This window comes from Schistocerca gregaria, chromosome 9 (genome assembly GCF_023897955.1).
Source record: "Schistocerca gregaria isolate iqSchGreg1 chromosome 9, iqSchGreg1.2, whole genome shotgun sequence".
Lineage (NCBI taxonomy): Eukaryota > Metazoa > Arthropoda > Insecta > Orthoptera > Acrididae > Schistocerca > Schistocerca gregaria.
The window spans coordinates 199277935-199301013 of NC_064928.1; the positions used below are offsets into that span (position 1 = coordinate 199277935).

General features: G+C 43.7%; 1 protein-coding gene across 1 annotated transcript in view; it reads left to right on the forward strand.

Annotated features, from left to right (window-relative positions):
* The window catches only part of LOC126292035 (amyloid-beta-like protein), a 1795419-nt gene that overhangs the window by 488994 nt on the left and 1283346 nt on the right, over positions 1-23079 (forward strand). The window contains exon 3 of the mRNA XM_049985828.1: positions 19794-19926. Within this exon, the coding sequence (XP_049841785.1) occupies positions 19794-19926 (133 nt within the window). The remainder of the gene's footprint in view (positions 1-19793; positions 19927-23079) is intronic.

The following is a 23079-nucleotide window of genomic DNA, read 5'->3' on the forward strand; positions in this document are numbered from 1 at the left end:
TAAGGGAGTCATCATCTTCAAACCTTGTTCCACGAAGAGAGTCTTTCAGATTCCCAAAGAGATGATAGTCACATGGAGCCACGTCAGGACAGTAAGGCGGGTGTTTCAGTGTTGTCCATCCGAGTTTTGTGATCTCTTCCATGGTTTTTTGACTGACATGTGGCCGTGCATTGTCGTGCAACAGCAAAACATCCTGCTTTTGCCGATGTGGTCGAACACGACTCAGTCGAGCTTGAAGTTTCTTCAGTGTCGTCACATATGCATCAGAATTTATGGTAGTTCCACTTGGCACGATGTCCACAAGCAAGAGTCCTTCGGAATCGAAAAACACCGTAGCCATAACTTTTCCAGCAGAAGGTGTGGTTTTGAATTTTTTTTTCTTCGGTGAATTTGCATGATGTGACTCCATTGATTGCTTCTTTGTCTCTGATGAGAAATGATGGAGCCATGTTTCATCACCTGTCACAATTCTTCCGAGAAACTCATCTCCACCATTCTCGTACTGTTCCAAAAGTTCGCTGCATACCGTTTTTCTTGTTTCTTTGTGATCCATTGTCAACATTCTGCGAACCGACCTGGCACAAACCTTTTTTAATGCCAACACTTTCAGTATTCTGCAAACAGTTCCTTCTCCTATCCCAACGTAGCGTGACAGTTCGTTCACTGTGACCCGTCTGTCAGCAGTCAACAATTCGTCAACTCTCTGCACATTGTCTGGAGTGTGTGCAATACGAGGCATGCCGCTGCGAGGACAATCCTCAATATTTCCGTGCCCGCTTTCATCACGTAACCTGTTTACCCACCGACTAACTCCACTGCTATCGACAGCAGCATCTCCATACACCTTTTTCAACCTTTTGTGGATGTTTCCCACTATCTCCTTTTCACAGCACAGGAATTCTATGACAGCACGTTGCTTCTGACGAACGTCAAGTGTAGCAGCCATCTTGAAGACATGCTGTGACGGCACTACTCACGGGAACAGATTGAACTAAATTTGATAACAAGCGAGAAGGGTGTATCTATACACTGTAAAACTTTCACACATGCCGAATGTGCATTTCTTTTGGAGTGACCCTCGCATGGTAACGGCCATAACAAAATACAGACATTTTTACATTCTGTATTTTTTACAGTTGATGCAATTTGCAGTTTGTTTATTACAATGCTAGCTTTAATTTTTTGTTTTCAATTTTTTCTTCAGTACAGTTAATTTAACGTGTTCACGCCGGGGTGTACCACCGGTAGCTTACGCTCGACACAACCAATTATGCTACCAACAATACAATGCCGTGCGGCGTATTATCTATCAGCCAGGCGCAACGAACAGCTCTGAATAGGATTCTGTGTGACCGTTCAACGGAAGAGCTTTCTGAATAAATGAGATATCACATAATTTGTGATTAACTTAGTGTAAAATTATTTTATGTGACCTCTCTTTCTTTTCGAAATTAAAGGCCAGTAATTAAAATAGTAGCCTAGGGCGTTTGTATACGACCACGCTGCCGACAGATGAAGGAAAGCATGAACACACGCGCCGCCCAACAGCGAGAAACACTATTCGCAGTGCCGATGTGAACCTTTTAACTACAATTTTTCAGTAATGCTTCCATTTTATTAAACCTACTTACAAAGTTATAAAATTCTTACAAGGGGGGGGGGGGGGGGGGGGGCGGCGAGCAGCTTTGATAGTTAAGGCAATGGGGCAGGTTCACTCCGGTACGGCTCTGAATGATGATGATTATTATTATTATTTATTGTATTATGATATATTGAATATTTGTGTCTGCCGAAATGGTTATAAACGTACCAGCAATTCCTTAAAGATTCGAACAACCACGTACAAAAAATCCATTTCACGCATGTCAGTGCTTATGACATCACACCATTTTTAGAACACACCATGAACAGCAAAAATATTGTAAACAATAAACAGTTTCCTTTTACGTCCATTACTTTCTGGCGTTAGGGTGTGGGTCCTAGAGAAGAAATTTAGTGAACGTTTGAAATTACACGTTAAGTACTTGAGTAGATAGGGGCTTTCATTCTCAAATATAGTGTAGGTAATTTGCGCGCTCTGTGTTTCTCCGCCTGAAGTCACACACACATTTTCTAACTATAACACTTGTCATATCAGATTAAACTATTAATGAAAGATTATCATAATATCAGTACGTGAACACGAAATTTTAAGTACCGATTTATAATATTAATTGTACAAGGATGCCAATGAAACTTGCCTAATTAAAAAGGTATTTTGCCGTATATGTGCACACGTGTGTTCGTAGCCGTTAACAGTGGTAAAAGGAAGAAGATGCTTTCATATTCACAACTACGATGATCATAACTTCTCTATCACGCATTAAAATCACCAACATGTGAACATCGAAAACCGAAGTGCTACCGACGACTGCTTGTCTACTCGTTAGGTTCCATGATAGAAATGACACACGAAAGTAACAAAGTTTCGTGAAATGGCATTCTAGGGACATTCACGTTTACATGGTTCATTTGCAATAACAAACGCATATGGGGTAGTTACAGCGTGACAGCTGCCTCGTCGATGATGATATCAGCAGCGGAAATGTACATATCGTAGTAACGAAGTCTGTAAATAACGTTGTATATTGGCGCCGTTATTTCGCTTACTTTTCTGGAAGAGAAAATTTGGAAAAAGTTCCTAGTTTTTAATGTCCTCATTTTGAATAACTACAACTTCCGACTCCCCTTATTGTACCGGAACTGTATTTGTTTTAGGCTACACCTACATGGAGAACGCTGAAGGGCCGGAGCGAAAGACGCAGAGCAAGACAGACACAATTGGTGCATAGAGAAAGTAACAGGGATGTGGACATTCATAATCATAATGCAGCTGTGTTTTGAGCGGTACGTTTAAATGTGGAAAGTGCGGTTACAGTTTACAGTGCACATTTCGCAATGCAGAACATTTCAGATCAGAGGTTACTGTACGTGATACGACAGCACTGACATTGAGTTGTCGTAAGTGAAGAGTTAATTTGCCGGGGTTAACACAAAATTTATTTCTAAACACACATTATCAAGGGCGCACTTCAAATCATCCAACAATTGGAGAGAAAACAAAGAATTATTTGGATTTCGTGACTACAATGCAGCATTAGCTATGGTCAGTCCTGACTCTGAAATTTCAGACACAGTTTTACGGCGGAGTAAAGATATACGACTTTTTTACTCCGCCGGAAAATATCATCTTGAACGTCCAATGACTTCCGTGAATAGCCTTTCACCGTGTTACGTGCAGTTATATTTTTGTGACATCGACGCAATTGACCAAACTTCGACCACAGGCGATACTAGCACCTCTTAATGAGTAGATTATGAGAGCATTTTAAATTCTTTCGAAAGTTATACGAAATACTCAATATCAGGTTTATGTTGCTCCTGAAAACCATTAGATAGGCAGCCTGAAACCTGGTTCCATATGACCAGGCGACCATTCAGCCGATTAGCACTTAATAAAATAATGCAGTCGCGATAAGCAAATACTATTTTTTTTTTTACAATGTTCTGTCTACCATCTTCAGGTCACATGTGGTAATTATAAATACGTCTAGCAGTTTACAACAACGCTGCATTCTCCACAATGTTCTTGTTTTAAATTTTGAGGTAAAATCTGTTATATTCAGCCACGCTGAATGGTAACAGCAATTCAAACAAAGAGCCAGTAAAGCGTTGAAATTTTTTTTTAATATTTTATGCTTTACTTTTGACATAAATTACAGCTTACATTGCAAATCTCTGTTTGCAGTTGCTGAATATAACGAAAATATTTGCACAGACGTTTCAATGTATGAAATTTTTACAACGCTGCACTGGTTCTTTGTTTCAGCTGCTGTCGCAGACAACGAGGCCGTCTATAACTGATTTTACATGAAGATTTGAAATAGGCTTGTTATGTCCGATGCAACGTTGTTGTACAGTGCTAGTTAGATTTATGATACTGCATGCGATTTGAAGATGGTAGTTAAACAACCGAAACTGGTCATCACTTTGTAAAAAAGAATTTAATGTTAAACACTGATGAGACAATATACAAAGAAATTGCGAAAATTTTAAAAAAGTCTTATAAAACAACCTCCCTAAGATTTTTATAGCTTTATGTTTCATTATCTGTTTACGATCGGTTCTATTCTAACAATGTCAGATGTAGTCATGGCTAGTGAACAGTCAGTCTCGCCAGCCGGGGTGGCCGACCGGTTCTAGGCGCTACAGTCTGGAACCGCGCTGCTGCTACGATCGCAGGTTAGAATCCTGCCTCCGTCATGGATGTGTGTGATGTCCTTAGGTTACTTAAGTTTAAGTAGTTCTAAGTTCTAGGAGACTGATGACCTCAGAATTTAAGTCCCGTAGTGCTCAGAGCCATTTGAACCATTTGAATAGTCAATCTGATTGCGTTGTGTGCCTCTAAAACCTTCCGGTTGCTCCACACTGGAATACCTCACATAGGAGCTGTCATGCATTAACTGTGATGTAGATTCGCCTGTTCCCTCGCTAGCTGTTCAGAGTTAAAACGGCTCTGCGTTATCTGCCTATCGACCCACTACCCCGTTCCGCTCTAAACCTCACCCCCCGCACTCACAACTATTATGTAAACTTGTTAGTCGGCTAAAGGGCAGCTCTTACGGGATTTCACTTAGCTGTCTAAATTACTTTGTAAATCCTCGCGGGCCTTGTCTGCTCTCTCTCTCTCTCTCTCTCTCTCTCTCTCTCTCTCTCTCACGCACACACACACACACACACACACACACACACACACACACACACAGCCGGTAATCCTTTCACCCTGCTTAAAAGGGTACGGGAAAGGGACGGTAGTGGTGTGGGGCGTGGTTGTGGCAGGCATTACTGCCGCTGTAACTTCAGCTCCCGTAGAGACGCCGGCAAACAACTTAACGGGATTTCTTGCGTTCGCTTCTTCGCCCTTGTCCTCCCACGCATCTTGTTCCCTCGAGTTTCCACCCAGATTTAGTCGTCCCCGGCAACTCTGTTTAAGCCGGTGTGTCGTATAAATACACGCATGCCGAACTGTGAAGATCTTACCAGCGCGTCTTGTACGTGATTGTGCAAAGAACCTAGTAGGGGCTTACCAGTCAGTAGCGATCAAAAAGTTACAGCAGCGTATATGCAACTTAGCGCGACTCCGTTGCGGGTATATGAGCATCGACGTGCGTCCGGTAAGACCAGAAACTTGAAGTATGGCGACGTTATTAATGAATGCGTCCAGACAGGACCAAAAAGCTATTATTATTTTCTTGGCTTCCGAAGGACAAAAAATGGCTCTGAGCAGTCCCCTAGAACTTAGAAATACTTTAACCTAATTAACCTAAGGACATCACACACATCCAAGCCCGTGGCAGGATTCGAACCTACGACTGTAGCGGTCGCGTGGTTCCAGACAGGAACGCCTAGAACCGCTCGGCCACACTGGCGGCACTACCGAAGGACAAACATCGGTAAACGTCCATCCGAGAATGGAGAATGCCTATGAGACAGAATGTCTGTCCACAACCATCGTTGTTGAATGGTGCGCCAACTTCCGTGATAATAGCGATTCGATACAAGACGCCCGTCTGTATTAGTGGTTACCCCATGATTTGCGTTGTTTTTCAGTCCACTCCGAAATGTATCAATGATTAAACAATACTTCGCAGTCGACATAGCTAACGCCTCTTAAAGTCGACGAAGACAACAACCTCTTCCTTAGAGACGTAATTTGGCCGTACTCTTTTCAGTATTCACATCTGTTCGAACAAGAGCCTCCCCATACGTACACTACACAACGTAGTTAAAGGGTCACTTTTTTGAAACAGCTTAACTGTATATCATTGCGACGCAGTAGTTTGAAGTTTGCTCGAAAGTACCTGCAACCTTGTAATCTTCCCCCTAATTTCTTCTTCATTTTATTGTCCATATTAAGCAATGCCCAGTCCAAGTAATTAATAAGCAGAGTCTTCCATGAAGATTTAAGAAGCGCGGAGATTACAAAACACTTTCAAGTTATCTTGTTTAGATAGCTCCAGTTCTTATCTAGGGGTCTGATACTTGAAGCTGAAAATCTAACATCAGTTCCTCACGGTTAATTTGAACTAAATAAATGTGCGGATCGTTGTTGCAGAATTCTTTTTACGTAAATATATCTTCCGCTGATTTTTTCACATTTTAGTGTATCGTACAGTATTTTGATTTTTCCCATTAACAAAGTCGAAATTAAATTGTTCGACCTATTATACAAAAACACGTCCGATCACATCAGAAGTAAGGTTAAGATTCAAATGGTTCAAATGGCTCTGAGCACTATGGGACTTAACATCCGTGGTCATCAGTCCCCTAGAACTTAGAACTACTTAAACCTAACTAACCTAAGGACGTCACACACATCCATGTCCGAGGCAGGATTCGAACCTGCGTCGGTAAGAGTCGCGTGGTTCCGACCAAAGCGCCTAGAACCGCTCGCCCACCGCGGCCGGCAACACACAGTCAAATGACGGTTTACTCTTTCAAAAATTATTGCATGACTGTGGCTGAAGACAATCGAAAACAGTAAAGATTTGGCAGGACTAAGGAGTGGCGTACACTGCAGAGATTCTTTCCAGATACGATTACGAGCACAACGGAAACAATGGACGATTAGGACTATTCCACATGGGATACTATGAAATTCCATTACTTTTGGAACACTCCTCGCAGTTATTTAGAAATGATAAAAATAGAGAAAAATGGAAGGGAGTTCAGATCTGTCCAGATTGAACAGCGTAAACACACGCGGAACGCTCAATAACTAATGTAAGTCGTGCGGTTCTAGCGCTGCAGTCCGGAACCGCGGGACTGCTACAGTCGCAGGTTCGAATCCTGCCTCGGGCATGGATGTGTGTGATGTCCTTAGGTTAGTTAGGTTTAAGTAGTATTTAGTTCTAGGGGACTGATGACCTAAGATGTTAAGTCCCATAGTGCTCAGAGCCCTAACTAATGTAACAGCTCTTCTTTATCAAAGGATGCTGGTTTTATTCAGGATTCCAATACCCCATGTTATTCCTCACTCTTTTAGCTACAAAACTTTTTTTTTTTGGTTCTGTGGAGGAGGAAAAGCTAGTTTGCATTTATGTGGTAAAATGGAAATGTGTGTTTGGGGTCATTGGCCGGGAGGCCCCCTTCGGGGCAGGTCCAGCCGCCTTGGTGCAGGTCTTATTACATTCGACGCCACGTTGGGTGACCTGCGCGCCGGATGGGGGTGAAATGATGATGAAGACAGCACGTTTCATCGGCAGTGACGATGATCGGCAAAAAAAAAAAAAAAAAAAAAAAAAAAAAAATGTCACAACAGGCTTCGCAACGCACAAGCAATCCCTCTCAGATGATCTTCCGTTAGGTGGCGAGGAATCCAGCGGGCCCACACCTCTTAGTAGCCGAACTGGTGGACGAGTGTGTAAGCAAGACCGTCTTCCTGTATCATCACCCACGTACTGCTTCCCGCGGAATGCGTCCTTCGTTTTGCTAAACAGAAAGAAGTCGGAAGGTGCGACCAACAGGTACGACAAGCAGATACGTCCAGTTGAGCAGCGAGGTGTTTGATTCTAGTCCGTCGATCATATCGAATGAGAGTGTCCGCACGTTCCGACATTGCAAAAGTCAAAGTTGTGTGCCTCCCCCTCGCACGACGGAGAGATCGGACAAGTTGCCGACCGAACTGGCCGAACGGTTCTAGGCGCTCGAGTCCAGAGCCGCCCGCCCGCTAAGGTCGCAGGTTCGAATCCTGACTCGGACATGGATGTGTGTGATGTCCTTAGGTTAGTTAGGTTTAAGTAGTTCTAGAGGACTGATGACAGATGTTGAGTACCATCCTACTCAGAGCCATTTGAACCATTTTTTTGGGACAAGTTCTCTCGACCTTATTGCAGTGATGAGAGACGCCTCGCCCAGCGACTGGGACTTCTTTTGTTCACTGACAGGTCTCATTCAGCAAGCGCCTATGAATATCTGCGATGCTCTGATTTTACGCCAAAAGAAACTCAGTGAAATGTCCCATTTTATAGGACAACTATCCAAGGATTTCCACCCAATAATATCCAAACACTAGACTCTGTACACAATTTATTAGATTTCCAATACTAAGCTCTTTTGAATAACAAGAAATTCATATAACTTACAGAACTTAAATAGTTAAAAGTCTGAGCTTTAAAAACAATAACGGTGGCCTGCCACCATAAAATCAAAGAACCTTTTACAATTGTGCTTTTAGAGTTTACCCAAGAGACAAAATCCAATAGTAAGTTAACTTGGCAATGCAACTTAAGGTCATTTACAAAAAAACTTTTAAGAATGATGACACTTGGCACCATAAAAAACGGAAAACATTAAAAGCAGTACTAAACAGAAAATGATACTAATGGCAACTTGGCACCATAAAATCAAAGAAGCGCATCACACAACCAATAAATATAATAACAAAATAATAATTTGATACAACCAAAGGGGAAGAGCAACTCCCAACGCAACACTTCGGAGCATTCCCACTACAAACGGTCCCCGAAGAGAGAGCTTCCCGACATGCCTCCCACAACTGACCATCACTTACGCACCTTGGTTACGTTCTGTAACACACGACAGATAATATCAACACAAGATAAAATTCAAAAATAAAATAACAGTTAACATCCCGACAGCACACGATAACTAAGGCGCCGTGAACTCGGGCGCTCTTAACAAGTGTCGGAAACCAACACAATCGTAATAAACAATTCTCGCTTCTTAAAACAAAACAATAAATGCCCAGCGTACATGAATAGTCAAACTGAAACACCCCCTTAGGAAAATTTATATTTTACTGTGCTGGAAAACTTCTACGTTATTTGATTTTCAAACAGCTGAGCAGAACTGACCGTACTCAGACATTTCGCTCTTTACTTATTCTGATCAACACTAAACTGACACACAATATTTTTAGCGCAACGCAATCTGACATTCAATAATCCCTACAAAAGAATGGCCCTGACTAACAATAACCTATACCTTTCACGAATCACTGACCTGTGAAAATTCTTCATTACTCGAACTACTCCAATACAGCGAGCGCCAATACTGCCAGCTAAACAAAAGATTCCAAGTACTAAGAAGTCATTATATATATATAATCTCCAGTATTACAAATTTACTCTTTCTGATGGACACACGTCCAGATCGTCCGCTCTCAAAATTCTGCCATCTCTCTCCCTACATCCACAACTGCTGGCGGCTCACCTCCAACTGCGCAACGCTACGCGCTGTTCACATCCAACTGTCCAACACTACAATAGCAAATATTCTAACAATGCTAACCAGCCACAGACTACACACAGCACAGCCAGTGATTTTCATACAGAGCGCTACGTGGCGTTACCTTTATAAAAACCTAAACAGCCTACTTACAAAACAATTTTTTTTTAAATATGTGGTTGGCGTTCGAGCCGCTGGATCGATGGATCGAGTTCCGTTCGTCAGTTTTTTTTATTTTCAACATAGTCCTTTTCTTTATTATTTATATTACAATTCATATAATAGGGAAAACACGTATAATCGGATGAACTTTTATTAAATTTAGAATGTTATTTGGCAGTCTCCTAATTTTTATTATCACAAATAATGTAATACTCGTAACTATCGACTAGTAAACGACCAAACGCTTAAAGTGATACTGAAACTGTATGCTTGTCCGTGATTTGAGAAATCCCTTATACCTGGAAGGAGTCCGAAACGACTTACACCTCCAAGTTTTGACCGGCACAGACGGCTTTCGAAAGATGTACAATTCATCGTCGATTTCGACTTTACAAGTTGCAGGATGATATTTTTCGTAAAAACATGGAAAACATAAAGTTAAGCGGCATCGGCTGTATTGAATAAATGCTATTTTTCGGCATACGCAAGGTCTTTTGACGTTTTCCGTGGAAAAACAAACCTCATTAACATTTTCAAAAACCTCGCTTTCAGACGGTAGTTTGGAAGCAAACCATGCAGAACGCAGTATTTCCTTAAAAATAGGCGCTGATAATTGGCTATGCAGTACCGAGTGTACTTTAATAGCGTTTTCCGAGAAGCAATTTCTCGTTCTCTTTCGATTAAATACGAACAGTTTTGAAGACCCGGACAAGCATACATCTTCAGTATCACTTTGTGCCTTTGGTCGTTTACTAGTCGATAGTTATGAATATTATATTATTTGTGATAAGTGTTTCTGAAGAAGAAAAATTTTTTAACATCGAGTATAGATTTTAAAGTCAGGAAGTCGTTTATGAAAGTATTTGTATAGAGTGTAGCCATATATGGAAGTGAAAGGTGGACGACAAATAGTTTAGACAAGAAGAGAATAGAAGCTTTCGAAATGTGGTGCTACAGAAGAATGCTGAAGATTAGATCGGTAGATCACGTAACTTATGAGGAGGTATTGAATAGAATTGGAGAGAAGAGGAGCTTGTGGCACAATTAGAACTGAGGCGTCGAGGGATCACCAATTTAGTATTGGAGGGCAGCGTGGAGGGTAACAATCGTAGAGGAAGACCAAGAGATGACTACACTAAACAGATTCAGAGGGATGTAGGTTGTAGTAGGTACTGGGAGATGAAGAAGCTTGCACAGGGTAGGGTAGCATGGAGAGCTGCATCAAACCAGTCTCAGCACTGAAGACCACAACAAGAACAATAAAAATTAGTAGACTGCCAAATAACATTGTAAATTTAATAAAAGTTCATCCGATTACACGTATTTTTCCAATTATATCAATTGTAATATAAACAGTAAAGGAAATGGCTGTGTTGAAAATAATAGAAACTGACGAACGGAACTCGATCCAGCGATCCCTTGGCTTGAACGCCATATTGTTCGCTGAATTTGTTCAGGGCGAACGGCCGATGATACCCGTTCAGTTTGTTTGATGATACGTTCGTGCAGTTTTCTTATTAGAAAGGAAAAACTAACGCTCTGACCGAACACGCTTCATTTTTATTCTTTTTTTTTAAATCTCATTTTGTTCGTTATTGTTCGCTTCAATTGTTCGTGGCGGACGTCACCTGACTCCCGTTGAATTTCGTTATTGATCCATTCACACAGTTTTTTTTTTTTTTTTTTTTTTTTAATTACAGAGGGCAGCTAACCCTCTGACCGAACACGCTGAGCTACCGTGCCGGCCGTAATCGTTAAAATGGCCAAACACAGGTATATGTTTGACGACCGACGACAGAAATTATCTCGCGATTTTCTCAGTAAAGCTTGAGAAGTACTCGCTACTGCTTACACATTTTGTTGTCCTCATGGAGTACTACAAGTGTACGAAGTTTGCAGTAAATCCAAGTTCCAAACGTCGTGGCCTCCCCTTGTTAGTACTCTGCTTGGAACATGCCTCCATTATACAGGGTGTTACAAAAAGGTACGGCCAAACTTTCAGGAAACATTCCTCACACACAAAGAAAGAAACGCTCACTTTCCATGTTAGATCTCATTTTATGACTTCTCGTCAAATCACATCAATAATGGAGTGAAAACACACAGCAACAGAACGTACCAACGTGACTTCAAACACTTTGTTACAGGACATGTTCAAAATGTCCTCCGTTAGCGAGGATACGTGCATCCACCCTCCGTCGCATGGAATAGCTGATGCGCTGGTGCAGCCCTCGAGAATGGCGTATTGTATCACAGCCATCCACAACACGAGCACGAAGAGTCTCTCCATTTAGTACCGGGGTTGCGTAGACAAGGGCTTTCAAATGCCTCCATAAATGAAAGTCAAGAGTGTTGTGGTCAGGAGAAAGTGGAGGCCATGGAATTAGTCCACCTCTACCAATCCGTCGGTCACCGAATCTGTTGCTGAGAAGCGTACGAACACTTCGACTGAAATGTGCAGGAGCTCCATCGTGCATGAACCACATGTTGTGTCGTACTTGTAAAGGCAAATGTTCTAGCGGCACAGGTAGAGTATCCCGTATGAAATCATGATAACGTACTCCATTGAGCGTAGGTGGAAGAACATGGGGCCCAATCAAGACATCACCAACAATGCCTGCCCAAACGTTCACAGAAAATCTGTGTTGATGACGTGATTGCACAATTGCGTGCGGATTCTCGTCAGCCCACACATGTTGATTGTGAAAATTTACGGTTTGATCACGTTGCAGCACATACTGACGAAACTAAAATGAGCTCTAACATGGAAATTAAGCGTTTCCGGACCCATGTCCACATAACATATTTTCTTTCTTTCTGTGTGAGGAATGTTTCCTGAAAGTTTGGCCGTACCTTTTCGTAACACCCTGCATACGCTATTTTGAAGACTACATATGGCTCCGCCAACCAACGGAACTTAACGAAATTATAGGAGATGAAGCGAGAATATTCCGCGATCTCTCGCAAGAAATTGTGCACTTTTTCAACTGACATTGTACGAGAAAAATGCGTTTCATTCTTTATTGACCGCCGCCCCTACCTCTCCCGTGGAGTGTGTATTAGATGTGCTAGTGGACAATGGCGGCTACAGCGGTGCACAGGTCGCAGCCGCGGGCCGCGGGTTCCGCCCACGTGTCGGCCGACCAGCAACGGCGCCTGGCGAGATTGCCTGCAGCGCCGCTGTCCCGCCTCACTCCCTCCCCCTCCCGCCCCCTCCCCCCCCTGTCAGCACCGGCCATCAGCGACAGCAGCTGATGAGATCCGCGGCAACTCGGCCGGCACGAAATCCCAGCCCAACCCCGCGCGGCAGTCGGATTATCGCGGCACAGGGCGGCCTGTCATTTCGTCACCATAGGGGAGGGGGGTGGGGAGTGGAGGGGGGGGGGGGGAGCCTTGGCGCGGCGAGCTGCTACAGCGATTGCCTGCCAGCTATGTGCTAGCCTCGCTCTGGGGCCATAGCTCCGCGCCCGTCTCTTCGATTGCCGACAAGCGTCTCCTCGTCATTTTAATGACTGTTCTCGTAAACGAATTGCTTTTCCACGTTGCAGAATGTACATTTAAACTACAAGGTAGGATGACCAAGTTTCGTTACCTTACTGGATAACGCCAGTATTAAGTCGTAAATACCTAATGGGACAGGGTTCATATTGGTATATACATGTACACTACTGCCCATTAAAATAGCTACACCAAGAAGAGATGGAGATGATAAACGGGTATTCAGTGTGTAACGTTCCCTCTTTCTGTTTATTTAGGTTTGATTTGTTTGATTGTTATTCTTTATTTCTATTATTCGGAATCTTTTTTTTTTATTAAATTGAGCCTGAAACTTACGTAATAAATACTTCGCGTGAAGTACGATTTGCAGCATAAACAAAAATTAATTTCGGAAATGTAATCCACTGAATATTAAAAGTAAAGCTTTTGAACAACGCGCGTGACTGACTAGATACATTCAGAGGGTACGTACATTCGCGTGCGAGTGGTTGCGGTCTGATGAGAAATTTTCATTGTGAAATAATTTCGTCGTAACACACTCGGAGATTGCGAACGTACATTCAGAGTAGAGGCACGTACGTTCTATCATTCCCCGTGGCCTGGGTAAAAGAATGGCAATTATTTAAATCTAAGAGTATTTCTTTTGCATCGGACTAGTATTTTTATAAGAAAAAGAAGATTGCAGGTTCTGAATGTCTCGGCAAAACGAATCGGAAGTAATTTTAGCGGCCACGAAAGGAAAGTAGAGAGCACAATCACGTACCTCTATTGTTGAGCAGCGCCGTTTTGAAGATCTTCGGTTCCATCTAAAACTCGCCTTCTCTGCTTAACATAAATACTCCATAGGCATGGGAATAAGGCTTGTTGTGCGATGAAAATAATATAAAACACATCTTGCGTCTTTTAACTCATTCATTTACCACACACACACACACACACACACACACACACACACACACACACACACACACTAGTAATTAGACAGTACGACATCCCACCAGCCCATCAGAACAAAAAGTAGTCGTTCATACAAGAAATAAAAAACGAAGGGCGAAATTGTTCCTATGTCTCTCAAAGATAAAAAGTTTACCAGATATTTCTCTGGTGTGTCACTGGAACAATTTTTCAGCACCTCTGCGATTAAATCACAATATTTTCAGTTCCTTTACAAGTGGACAAATATATTATACTACAACTGACATGTGATTACATTTTCACGCAATTTGGGTGCATATGTCCGGAGAAATCAGTACCCAGGACAACCACCTCTGGCCGTAACAACGGCCTTGATACGCCTGGGCATTGAGTCAAACAGAGCCTGGATGGCGCATACAGGTATAGCTGTCCATGGAGCTTCTAAACTATACCACAGTTCATCAAGAGTAGTGATTGGAATATTTTGACGAGCCAGTTTCTTGGCCACCATTGACTAGACGTTTTCAATTGGTGAAAGATCTGAAGAACGTGCTGGCCAGGGCAGCAGTAGAACATTTTCTGTATCCAGAAAGGCCCGTACAGGACCTGCAACATGGTCCGGCATTATCCTGCTGAAATGTAGGGTTTCGCAGGGATCGAATGAAGGGTAGAGAGACAGGTCGTAACACATATCAAATGTAGCGTCCACTGCTCAAAGTGCCGTCAATGCGAGCAAGAGGTGACAGAAACGTGTAACCATTGGCACCCCATACCATCACGCTGGTTGATACGCCAGTATGTCGATGACGAATACACGCTTCCAATGTGTGTTTACCGCGATGTCGCCAAACACTGATACTACCGTCATGATGCTGTAAACTGAACCTGGATTCATCCGAAAAAATGACGTTTCGCCATTCGTTCACCCTGTTTCGTCGTTGAGTGCACCATCGCATGCGCTCCTGTCTGTGATGCAGTTCAAGGGTAATCGCTGCCATGGTCTCCGGGCTGATATTCCATGCTGCTGCAAACGTCGTCGAACTGTTCGTGCACATGGTTGTTGTCTTGCAAACATCGCCATCTGTTCACTCAGGGATCGAGAAGTGGCTACACGATCCGTTACAGCCATGCGGATAACATGCCTGTCATCTCGACTGCTAGTGATACGAGGCCGTTGGGATCCAGCACGGCGTTCCGTATTGCGCTCCTGAACCCACTGATTCCATATCCTAATAACAGTCATTGGATCTCATCCAATGCGAGCAGCAATGTCCCGATACGATAAACCGCAATCGCAATAGGCTACAATCCGACCTTTATCAAAGTCAGAAACGTGATGGTACGCATTTCTCCTCCTTACACGAGGCATCACAACAACGTTTCACCAGGCAACGCTGGTCAACTGCTGTTTGTGTATGAGTAATCGGTTGGAAACTTTCTTCATGTCAGCACGTTGTAGGTTTCGCCACTGGCGTAAACCTTGTGTGAATGCTCTGAAGAGCTCATCATTTGCATATCACAGCATCTTCTTACTGTCGATAAAATTTAGCGTCTGTAGGCACGTCATCTTCTTGGTGTAGCAATTTTAATGGCCAGTAGAGTATGTCATTTTGATGAGAAACTCTGAAAGGTTTTTCTTTTCACGTTTACTGCCTTAACATAGTTTTGTCATTTGCCGATAATCACCGTTATTCCCAAACATCGCGAGTTCCGGTGCGGAGCGAGCTTTCTCTGTGTTGGAGTTCGACAATAACAAGTGTGCTACAGCTGTTCAACGGATGTTTAGAACCAAGTACGGCAAGAAGCCACCAACAAGGAAGGCCATTTACCAATGGCACAACAAATTCGTTACGACGGGTTGCTTGTGCCGGCAAAGAGAAGCGGACGTCCCAGTGTGAGTGCTACAGAAGGGTACAGCCGATCACCAGATCTCACTCCGTGTCATTATTTCTATGGGGACACTTTAAAGATCTCCGGGAAAGAATACGGGAAGCGACTGCCACAGTCGAGGATGCCATGCTGCGACGGGTATGGCAAGAATTCGATTACCATATTGACGCCTGCCGGGTCACTCATGGTTCGGATATCGAACATATATACTTTAAAAAAAAATCCAGAGTTTCTATTCAAAATGCAGTATACATGACAGCTGTACAATGTTTAGTTCTTGTGAAATAAATAATTGAAAATGTTCCCGGACATTATGATCACCTTGTATTATACGAAAGTGTACAGATTCGTATATACATGCATATAGTATCGTGTAGGCCCCCGCGAGCACGCAGAAGTGCTGCAACACGAAGTGGCACGGTGTAGACTAATGTCTGAAGTAGTGCTGGAGGGAATTGGCACCATGAATCCTGCACAGCTGTCCATAAATCCGTAAGAGTACGAGAGGGTGGAGATCTCTTCTGAGCAGCATGTTGCAAGGCATCCCACATACGCTCTGGGGAGATTGCTGCCCAGTGAAAGTGTTAAACTCAGAAGAGTATTCCCGCAGCCACTCTGTGGCAATTTTGGACGTGTGGGGTGTCTCATTGTACTGCTGAAATTGACCAAGTCTGTCGGAATGCACAGTGGCCATGAATAGATGCAGGTGATCATACATGATGCTTACGTACATGTCGCCTGTCAGAGACGTACGGGTCCCATATCGCTCGAACTGCACACGCCGAACACAATTACAAAGCGTCCACTAGCTTCAACAGTCCCCTGCTGACATGCAGGGTCCATGGATTCATGAGTTTCTCTCCATACCCGTACATGTTCATCCGGTCGATACAATCTGAAACGAGACTCGTCCGACCAGGCAACATGTTTCCAGTCATCAACAGTCCAATGTCGGTATTGGCGCGCCCAGACGAATCGTAAAGCTTTGTGTCGTACAGTCATCAAGGATACACAAGTGGGCCTGTGGCTCGGAAAACACATATCGATGATATTTCGGTGAATGGTTCGCACGTTGACACTTGTTAATGGCCCAGTATTGAAATCTGCAGTAATTTGCGGAAGGGTTGCACTTATGTCGCGTTGAACGATTCTCTTCAGTCGTCATTGGTCCCGTTCTTGCAGGATCTTTTTCCGGCCGCAGCGATGTCGGAGATTTGATGTTTTAGCACATTCCTGATATTCACGGTACACTCGTGAAATGGTCGTACGGGAAAAATCTCCACTTCATCTCCACTTCATCTCCACCTCGGAGGTTCTGTGTACGGTTGCTCGTACTCCGACTATAATATCACGTTCAAACCCACTTACATTTTGATAACCTGCCATGGTAGTAGCAGTAACCGAACTAACAACTGCGCCAAACACTTTTCTTACACAGGCGTTGCCGACGGCAGCGCCGTATTCTGCCTGTTTATAGATCTCTGTACTTTAATGCGCCTGCCTATACCAGTTTCTGTAGAGTATCAGTGTAAAATGAAGGTAGTGGGATGTGGTTATGCAATGAGAAATGCCTTGCAACACTAATGTGCCTGTCCGACGACGAGGATGAGCTACACATTTTTTCAGTCGCTAATACAACTAACAATCACTATAATACGTCGAAGTGGATCTGAAAAGCCTGAAAGGTTGTTGCAGGGTAGGTTGTGCGGAGAACTGTTAACAAAATTCGATACGTCGCACCGTTTCCGGATTAATTAGGATTGACCTGAGTCCATCAGGCCATTACGTGCATAAATTCATGCGGCCCGCCAGAGACGGTGTCGCTAACGTCTACTTGTTTCGTTTCCTAAGACCAAACAAGAAAACGTTCATAAATTGAATGTGGGACGATAGCAAGGACCGAACGCGTGCCAAAGGTGAGCACTCTCTTGCGCTATCATCTACGCTATGAGAACAATAGTATCGGGTAGGCCACTAGAATTTGTCCGTGTAGGAGCCTGAGTAGCTAACTCTAATGCTAATTATCTCGGAACTGATGCAACGTATCGGACTTTTCCCTTAACTTTTATCTCTAAGAGCAACATGTCTTGCAACACCCTTACGATCTTTTCAGACTGTTTCTAACCACCCTCAGTACTCGAATTTTATTTTCGTCTACCGACCACACGTTCTAGATTGGCGTGGAAGATATCACACAGACATACCATTAGGCGTCACCAGTATTTCTCAAAAAAAGAGTGCGAAGTTTGGATGTAATGTAAGGACCAAACACAACCTGTACGCCACTTCGGGTTCTTAAAAGTAGCACAGTAAGTAATCAGGTAGATGGAAATACGTCTCCAACAACCATCCAGGGCGTGTTACATCCTTTGTAGGTAATGTGGTGGTGAAACTTCCTGGTGGGTTAAAACTGTGTGCTGGAGTGAGATTCGAATCCATAACATTTACCTTCAGCGGGCAAGTGCTCTACCAAGTGAGCTACTCACGACCCGTCCTCACAGCTTTACGTCCTCTCGTACTTCCGAAATTAAGGACTGATTGTCGCGCTCGGGTAGCTCAGTTGGCAGAGCACTTGGCCACGAAAAGCAAATGTTCCCGGTTCGAATCCCGCAATTTCAGTCTACCAGGAAGTTCCATATCAGTTCACACTCTGCTGAAGAGTGAAAAATTCATTCTGGAATATGGTGGTGCTTAAGAGTAAATTAAGAAACTTTCTTTGGTAACACCTTCTACACCATTGGAGTGTATCTTAAAAAAAAAAAAAAAAGGAAAGAAAAGCTCTTACATTTTTGGTTTTAGTTACTTTTTAAGAAAAGCTCTTATATTTTTGGTTTTAGTTACTTTTTAATTAACACTAGCAGACTCAGCAGTGTTTCCATTTGCTAATCAGTTATGAGGATTGGACGTATGCCCAAATCTCCTTCTTTTCCCTCTCTTTGTACATCTCCTCGCCCTACTCTCTGTCCATCACCCCTCTGTGTGTGTCAACACCTCTCATCACACTGTCCATCTGCTCCTACATTCCCCTCTCTGTCAATCTTCTTCTCTACTCTCTCTTTGCCCTTCTGTACACACTCTCTCTCTCTCTCTCTCTCTCTCTCTCTCTCTCTCTCTCTCTCTCTCTCTCTCTCTGTCCATCTTCTTTATTCGCCCCTCTGCCTCTCTCCTTTTCCTCTCCACTCTTTGTGTCCATCTCCTTCTCCACTGTTTCCACATTATATATATATATATATATATATATATATATATATATATTATTTCAATAGTCGTACAAGTCCATTACCTCCACCTTCCTGCCTATAATGCTGCTGAAATTAATGATCCAAACAAATAGAAAGAAAGGTTCATCTCTAACAAGAAGCCGTATGCTTGAATATTTCTGGTATCTCGATTGCAGATTTTTCAGCGCTCATTAAACTTTAGGACTCTGTATCTCAAAATGAACAAAAATGGACTTGTACCACTATTGAAATAACTCCTATATATATATATTATGTCCATTAGAATGTTCATTATAGTATCGTGCAAAAATCTGAAGGAAATTGATCAAATTCGAGACTTTTGGTAACAGTATTTCGCTTATCTATATGAAGTAAATCGATCAAGCTCTTTCCGAGAGCCGGCCGGTGTGGCCGTGCGGTTCTAGGCGCTTCAGTCTGGAACCACGTGACCGCTACGGTCGCAGGTTCAAATCCTGCCTCGGGCATGGATGTGTGTGATGTCCTTAGGTTAGTTATGTTCAAGTAGTTCTAAGTTGTAGGGGACTGATAACCACAGATGTTAAGTCCCATAGTGCTCAGAGCCATCTGAATCATTTTTTTCTTTCCCAGATTTTTGATATCAACGTTAAACAACGACTTTCTTTTATATAATAGTGTAGATAATATAATACTGTATTACACGAGCATTTCATAATGTTAGCATCACATTTCCTCACCAAGAAATGCACGAGGGGCGAAGTAACGTAATGTCAGCCTCGTGTTTCCCTGCATTTCGGTCAGTGCTGACTGGTGACGCCTTGTTGTTGCTCTGCTCGGCAGGTGTATCCCAAGCGCGACATCACGAACATCGTGGAGGCGAGCCACTACCAGCGGATCTCCAACTGGTGCCGCGTGGGACACAAGAAGTGCAAGAGCAGCCACTACGAGTGGGTGAAGCCGTACCGCTGTCTAGGTGAGTCCAGGCTGCACGCTATCGTAGTCCGCCACACACAGTCACCGCACTCCGGCTTTTCGGCAGGGCTCCCCGGGCAGCCCGGGGTTTCGACGATCTAACGCGCCCGTGGTCTAGAGATCGCCGGCACGGTAGCTCAGCCTGTTCGGTCAGAGGGTTAGCTGTCCTCTGCAATGAAAACTGAGTCAATGGATCAACGATGAGCTTGGACAATCATCGTGATGCCTCCGCCCCGGAAAAATACAAACAGCAGTTATGAACAAAATGAGATAAAAAACAAAAGGAACAGGGGGTCGCGTCTTTGTTTGGTAATCAAACCGTCCTCCATCCCCGGTATGGAACACGACAGCTCTTAAATTTTGATTAATAATCAGAATTTTCGACCGAGGACTTCTGGCATAACAAGTCACCCTCAGCCTGCCAACGGTCTTGTCAAAGAGGACGGAGCGGCGGACTGAGATTCAGTGCACACTCTTGTCCTAGGGTTGGGAAACTGCTTCTTAAGGCGGAAGAACCAGCTATGGTCAACGGCGTGAAGATGCAGAAGGCAATGGAAACCACTGCAATATAGACACCTTACATGTATCCACACGACATGTGCCCTGTAATTGAAAAAGTACCATAAGGATCTCTCCATTGGCAAAACATTTCTGAATAACCCCCATTCGGATTTCCAAGAGGGGACTACCAAGGGGGAGGTGACCATGAGAAAAAGATTGAATAACCAACGAAACTATAACGTTCTACGAGTCGGGATGTCACAAGCTTGAACGTGATAGGGAAGGTGGAAAATTTGAAAAAAAGGCTCAATCTAGATATAGTAGCGGTCAGTGAAGTGAAATGCAAGGAGACAAGCATTTTTTGTTAGATGAGTATAGGGCAATATAAACAGCAGCAGAAAATGGCATAACGGGAGTTGAATTCGTTAAGAATAGGAAGGTATGGCACATTGTGTGTTACGGTGAACAGTTCACTAATAGGGTTGTTCTTATCATAATCGACAGCAAACCAACAACGGAAACGATAGTTCAGTTTACTTGCCGACGTCGCAAGCTGAAGATGAAGAGGTGGAAAACGTGTGTGAGGATATTGAAAGGGTAATACAATACGTAAAGGGCTAACTGGAATGTCGTTGTAGGGGAAACAGTGGAATAAAAGGTTACAGGACAATATGGGCTTGGGACATGGAACGAGAGAGGAGAAAAAATTTCAGTTAGTAACAGCGAATACTCTGTTGAAGAACTTGGAAAAGTCCGGGTGATACGGGAAGATTTCAGTCAGGTTACATGATTAACAGACAGAGGGTCCGAAATAACATATTGGATTGTAAGGCGTACCCAGTAGCAGCTGTAGACTAAAATCACACTAATAGTGATGAAAATTAGGCACAGGTTTCACAGATTAGTCAAGAAGAATTAATACAGAAAGAAGTGGGATATGGAAGTACTAAGGAATGACGAGACACGCTTCAAGTTCTCTAAGGCTATAGATGCAACAATAAGGAATAGCTCAGTAGGCAGTACAGTTGAAGAGGATTGGACGTCTTTAAAAAGGGCAGTCACATAAGTCGGAAAGGAAAGCATAGGTACAAAGAAGGTAACTGCGAAGAAACCATGGGTAGTAGAAAAACTACTTCATTTGATCCATGACAGAAAGAAGTACAATAATGTTCAAGCAAATTCAGCAACACAGAAATACAAGCCGCCGAGGAATGAAATAAACAGGCAGTGCAGGGAAGCCAAGACAAAATGGTATCGCGAAAAATGTGAAGAAATAAAAGAAAGTCAAAATAACATTCGTTGATATTAAAAGCAAGGATGGTGACGTTAAATGTGCAACAGGGATTCCACTGTTAAATACAGCTGCTGCGCACGGAGTTGTGTTCAAAGCTTCTTTGGTAGATTATTGTTAACGGAGGGGCTAACTCAGCTATAAATTTGGTGTAGAATCTGCTAGGGATTCCATCAGGCTCCGAGAATTTTTAACGATTTCGGCTATTTCTCAACGCCGCTGACCCTTACATCTATGTCACTCATTTTTTCAGTGGCACGAGAATGTAGCAATAATTGTGGGTTTTCTTTCTAAAGGAACATTTGAAAACCGAGTTAAGCATTTCTGCTTTTGCCTTGGTACTGTTAGTCCCAGTTCTTGCCTTGTGTCTGGATGCTGACTTTGGAGCCATTAACAGCTTTGGGCCACAATTTCTTTGAGTTTGGTGGAAAATCTATTCTGCTACAGTCTCCTTGGATCAACAGTGAAACCTCGAATTGTCTGGAAAAATCGGGCAGCAGGGCGATGCAGCCCACGGTGGTCCAGCATCTGCTACTCGCTGCTGCCTGCGACGTCACAATGTGGCGCCGCTGTGGGTCAAGTGGCCCATTCTGCACGTCGTCGTAGCTGAAGGAAATCACCTCTCGAGAACAGCCCCAGAGACAATGGCCCGCATTCAGGCGCCGCACAATGGCAGACGCCGGTGGCCGGGTAGGGGTGCCGGTACGATGCGCCAAGCAGCCACTCGCTGCCCGAAACATTTCGTGAAGCGCCTCTGCCGCTGCCCGGAGAGTGTCGAGCGCGGGTAATCGATAGTCGCAACGCGGCACGAGGCAGACGGCCGGGCAGGCGCCGGCCAATCACCGCCCGCCACGCCTCAGCTGACTGTTGGAGGAGGCCGAGCGCTGCTGTTTCACGTCGACGCCGCGGGCGGCGCCACCGCCCGCTGACAGATGACAGACAGCGGGCTGGTGGAGCCATCTGCCGGCGTACTAGACGAACTGAGCGCCCCACCCGCCTATAACAGGTCCGGGCTTTTACGCCCGCTATATCCCTGTCATTAGGACCGCGAGAGCGGCTTTTAGCTTCTGCTCTGGCCCCCACCCCACCTCCCCTTCTGCAGGCATGAAGAGCGCTCGCATTTAGCGGCGTTTGGGCAGAACGCAAGAGGCTGCCGACTGCCATTGTCGTTAGAATGAGGTAAAATCTAGACATTTATTTCCCTTTCTAAAGAAGCTGATGTTATTAGCCTAAGCACCGAGTGAATTTTACTCGCCAAATTTTATCTTTGTCGAAATAAATTACAAAGTCGTAACGATTAAAAACATTTGAAAATTTATGAAAGACTGTTAGCAATTGTTACGATTTATTCAAAAGATATAG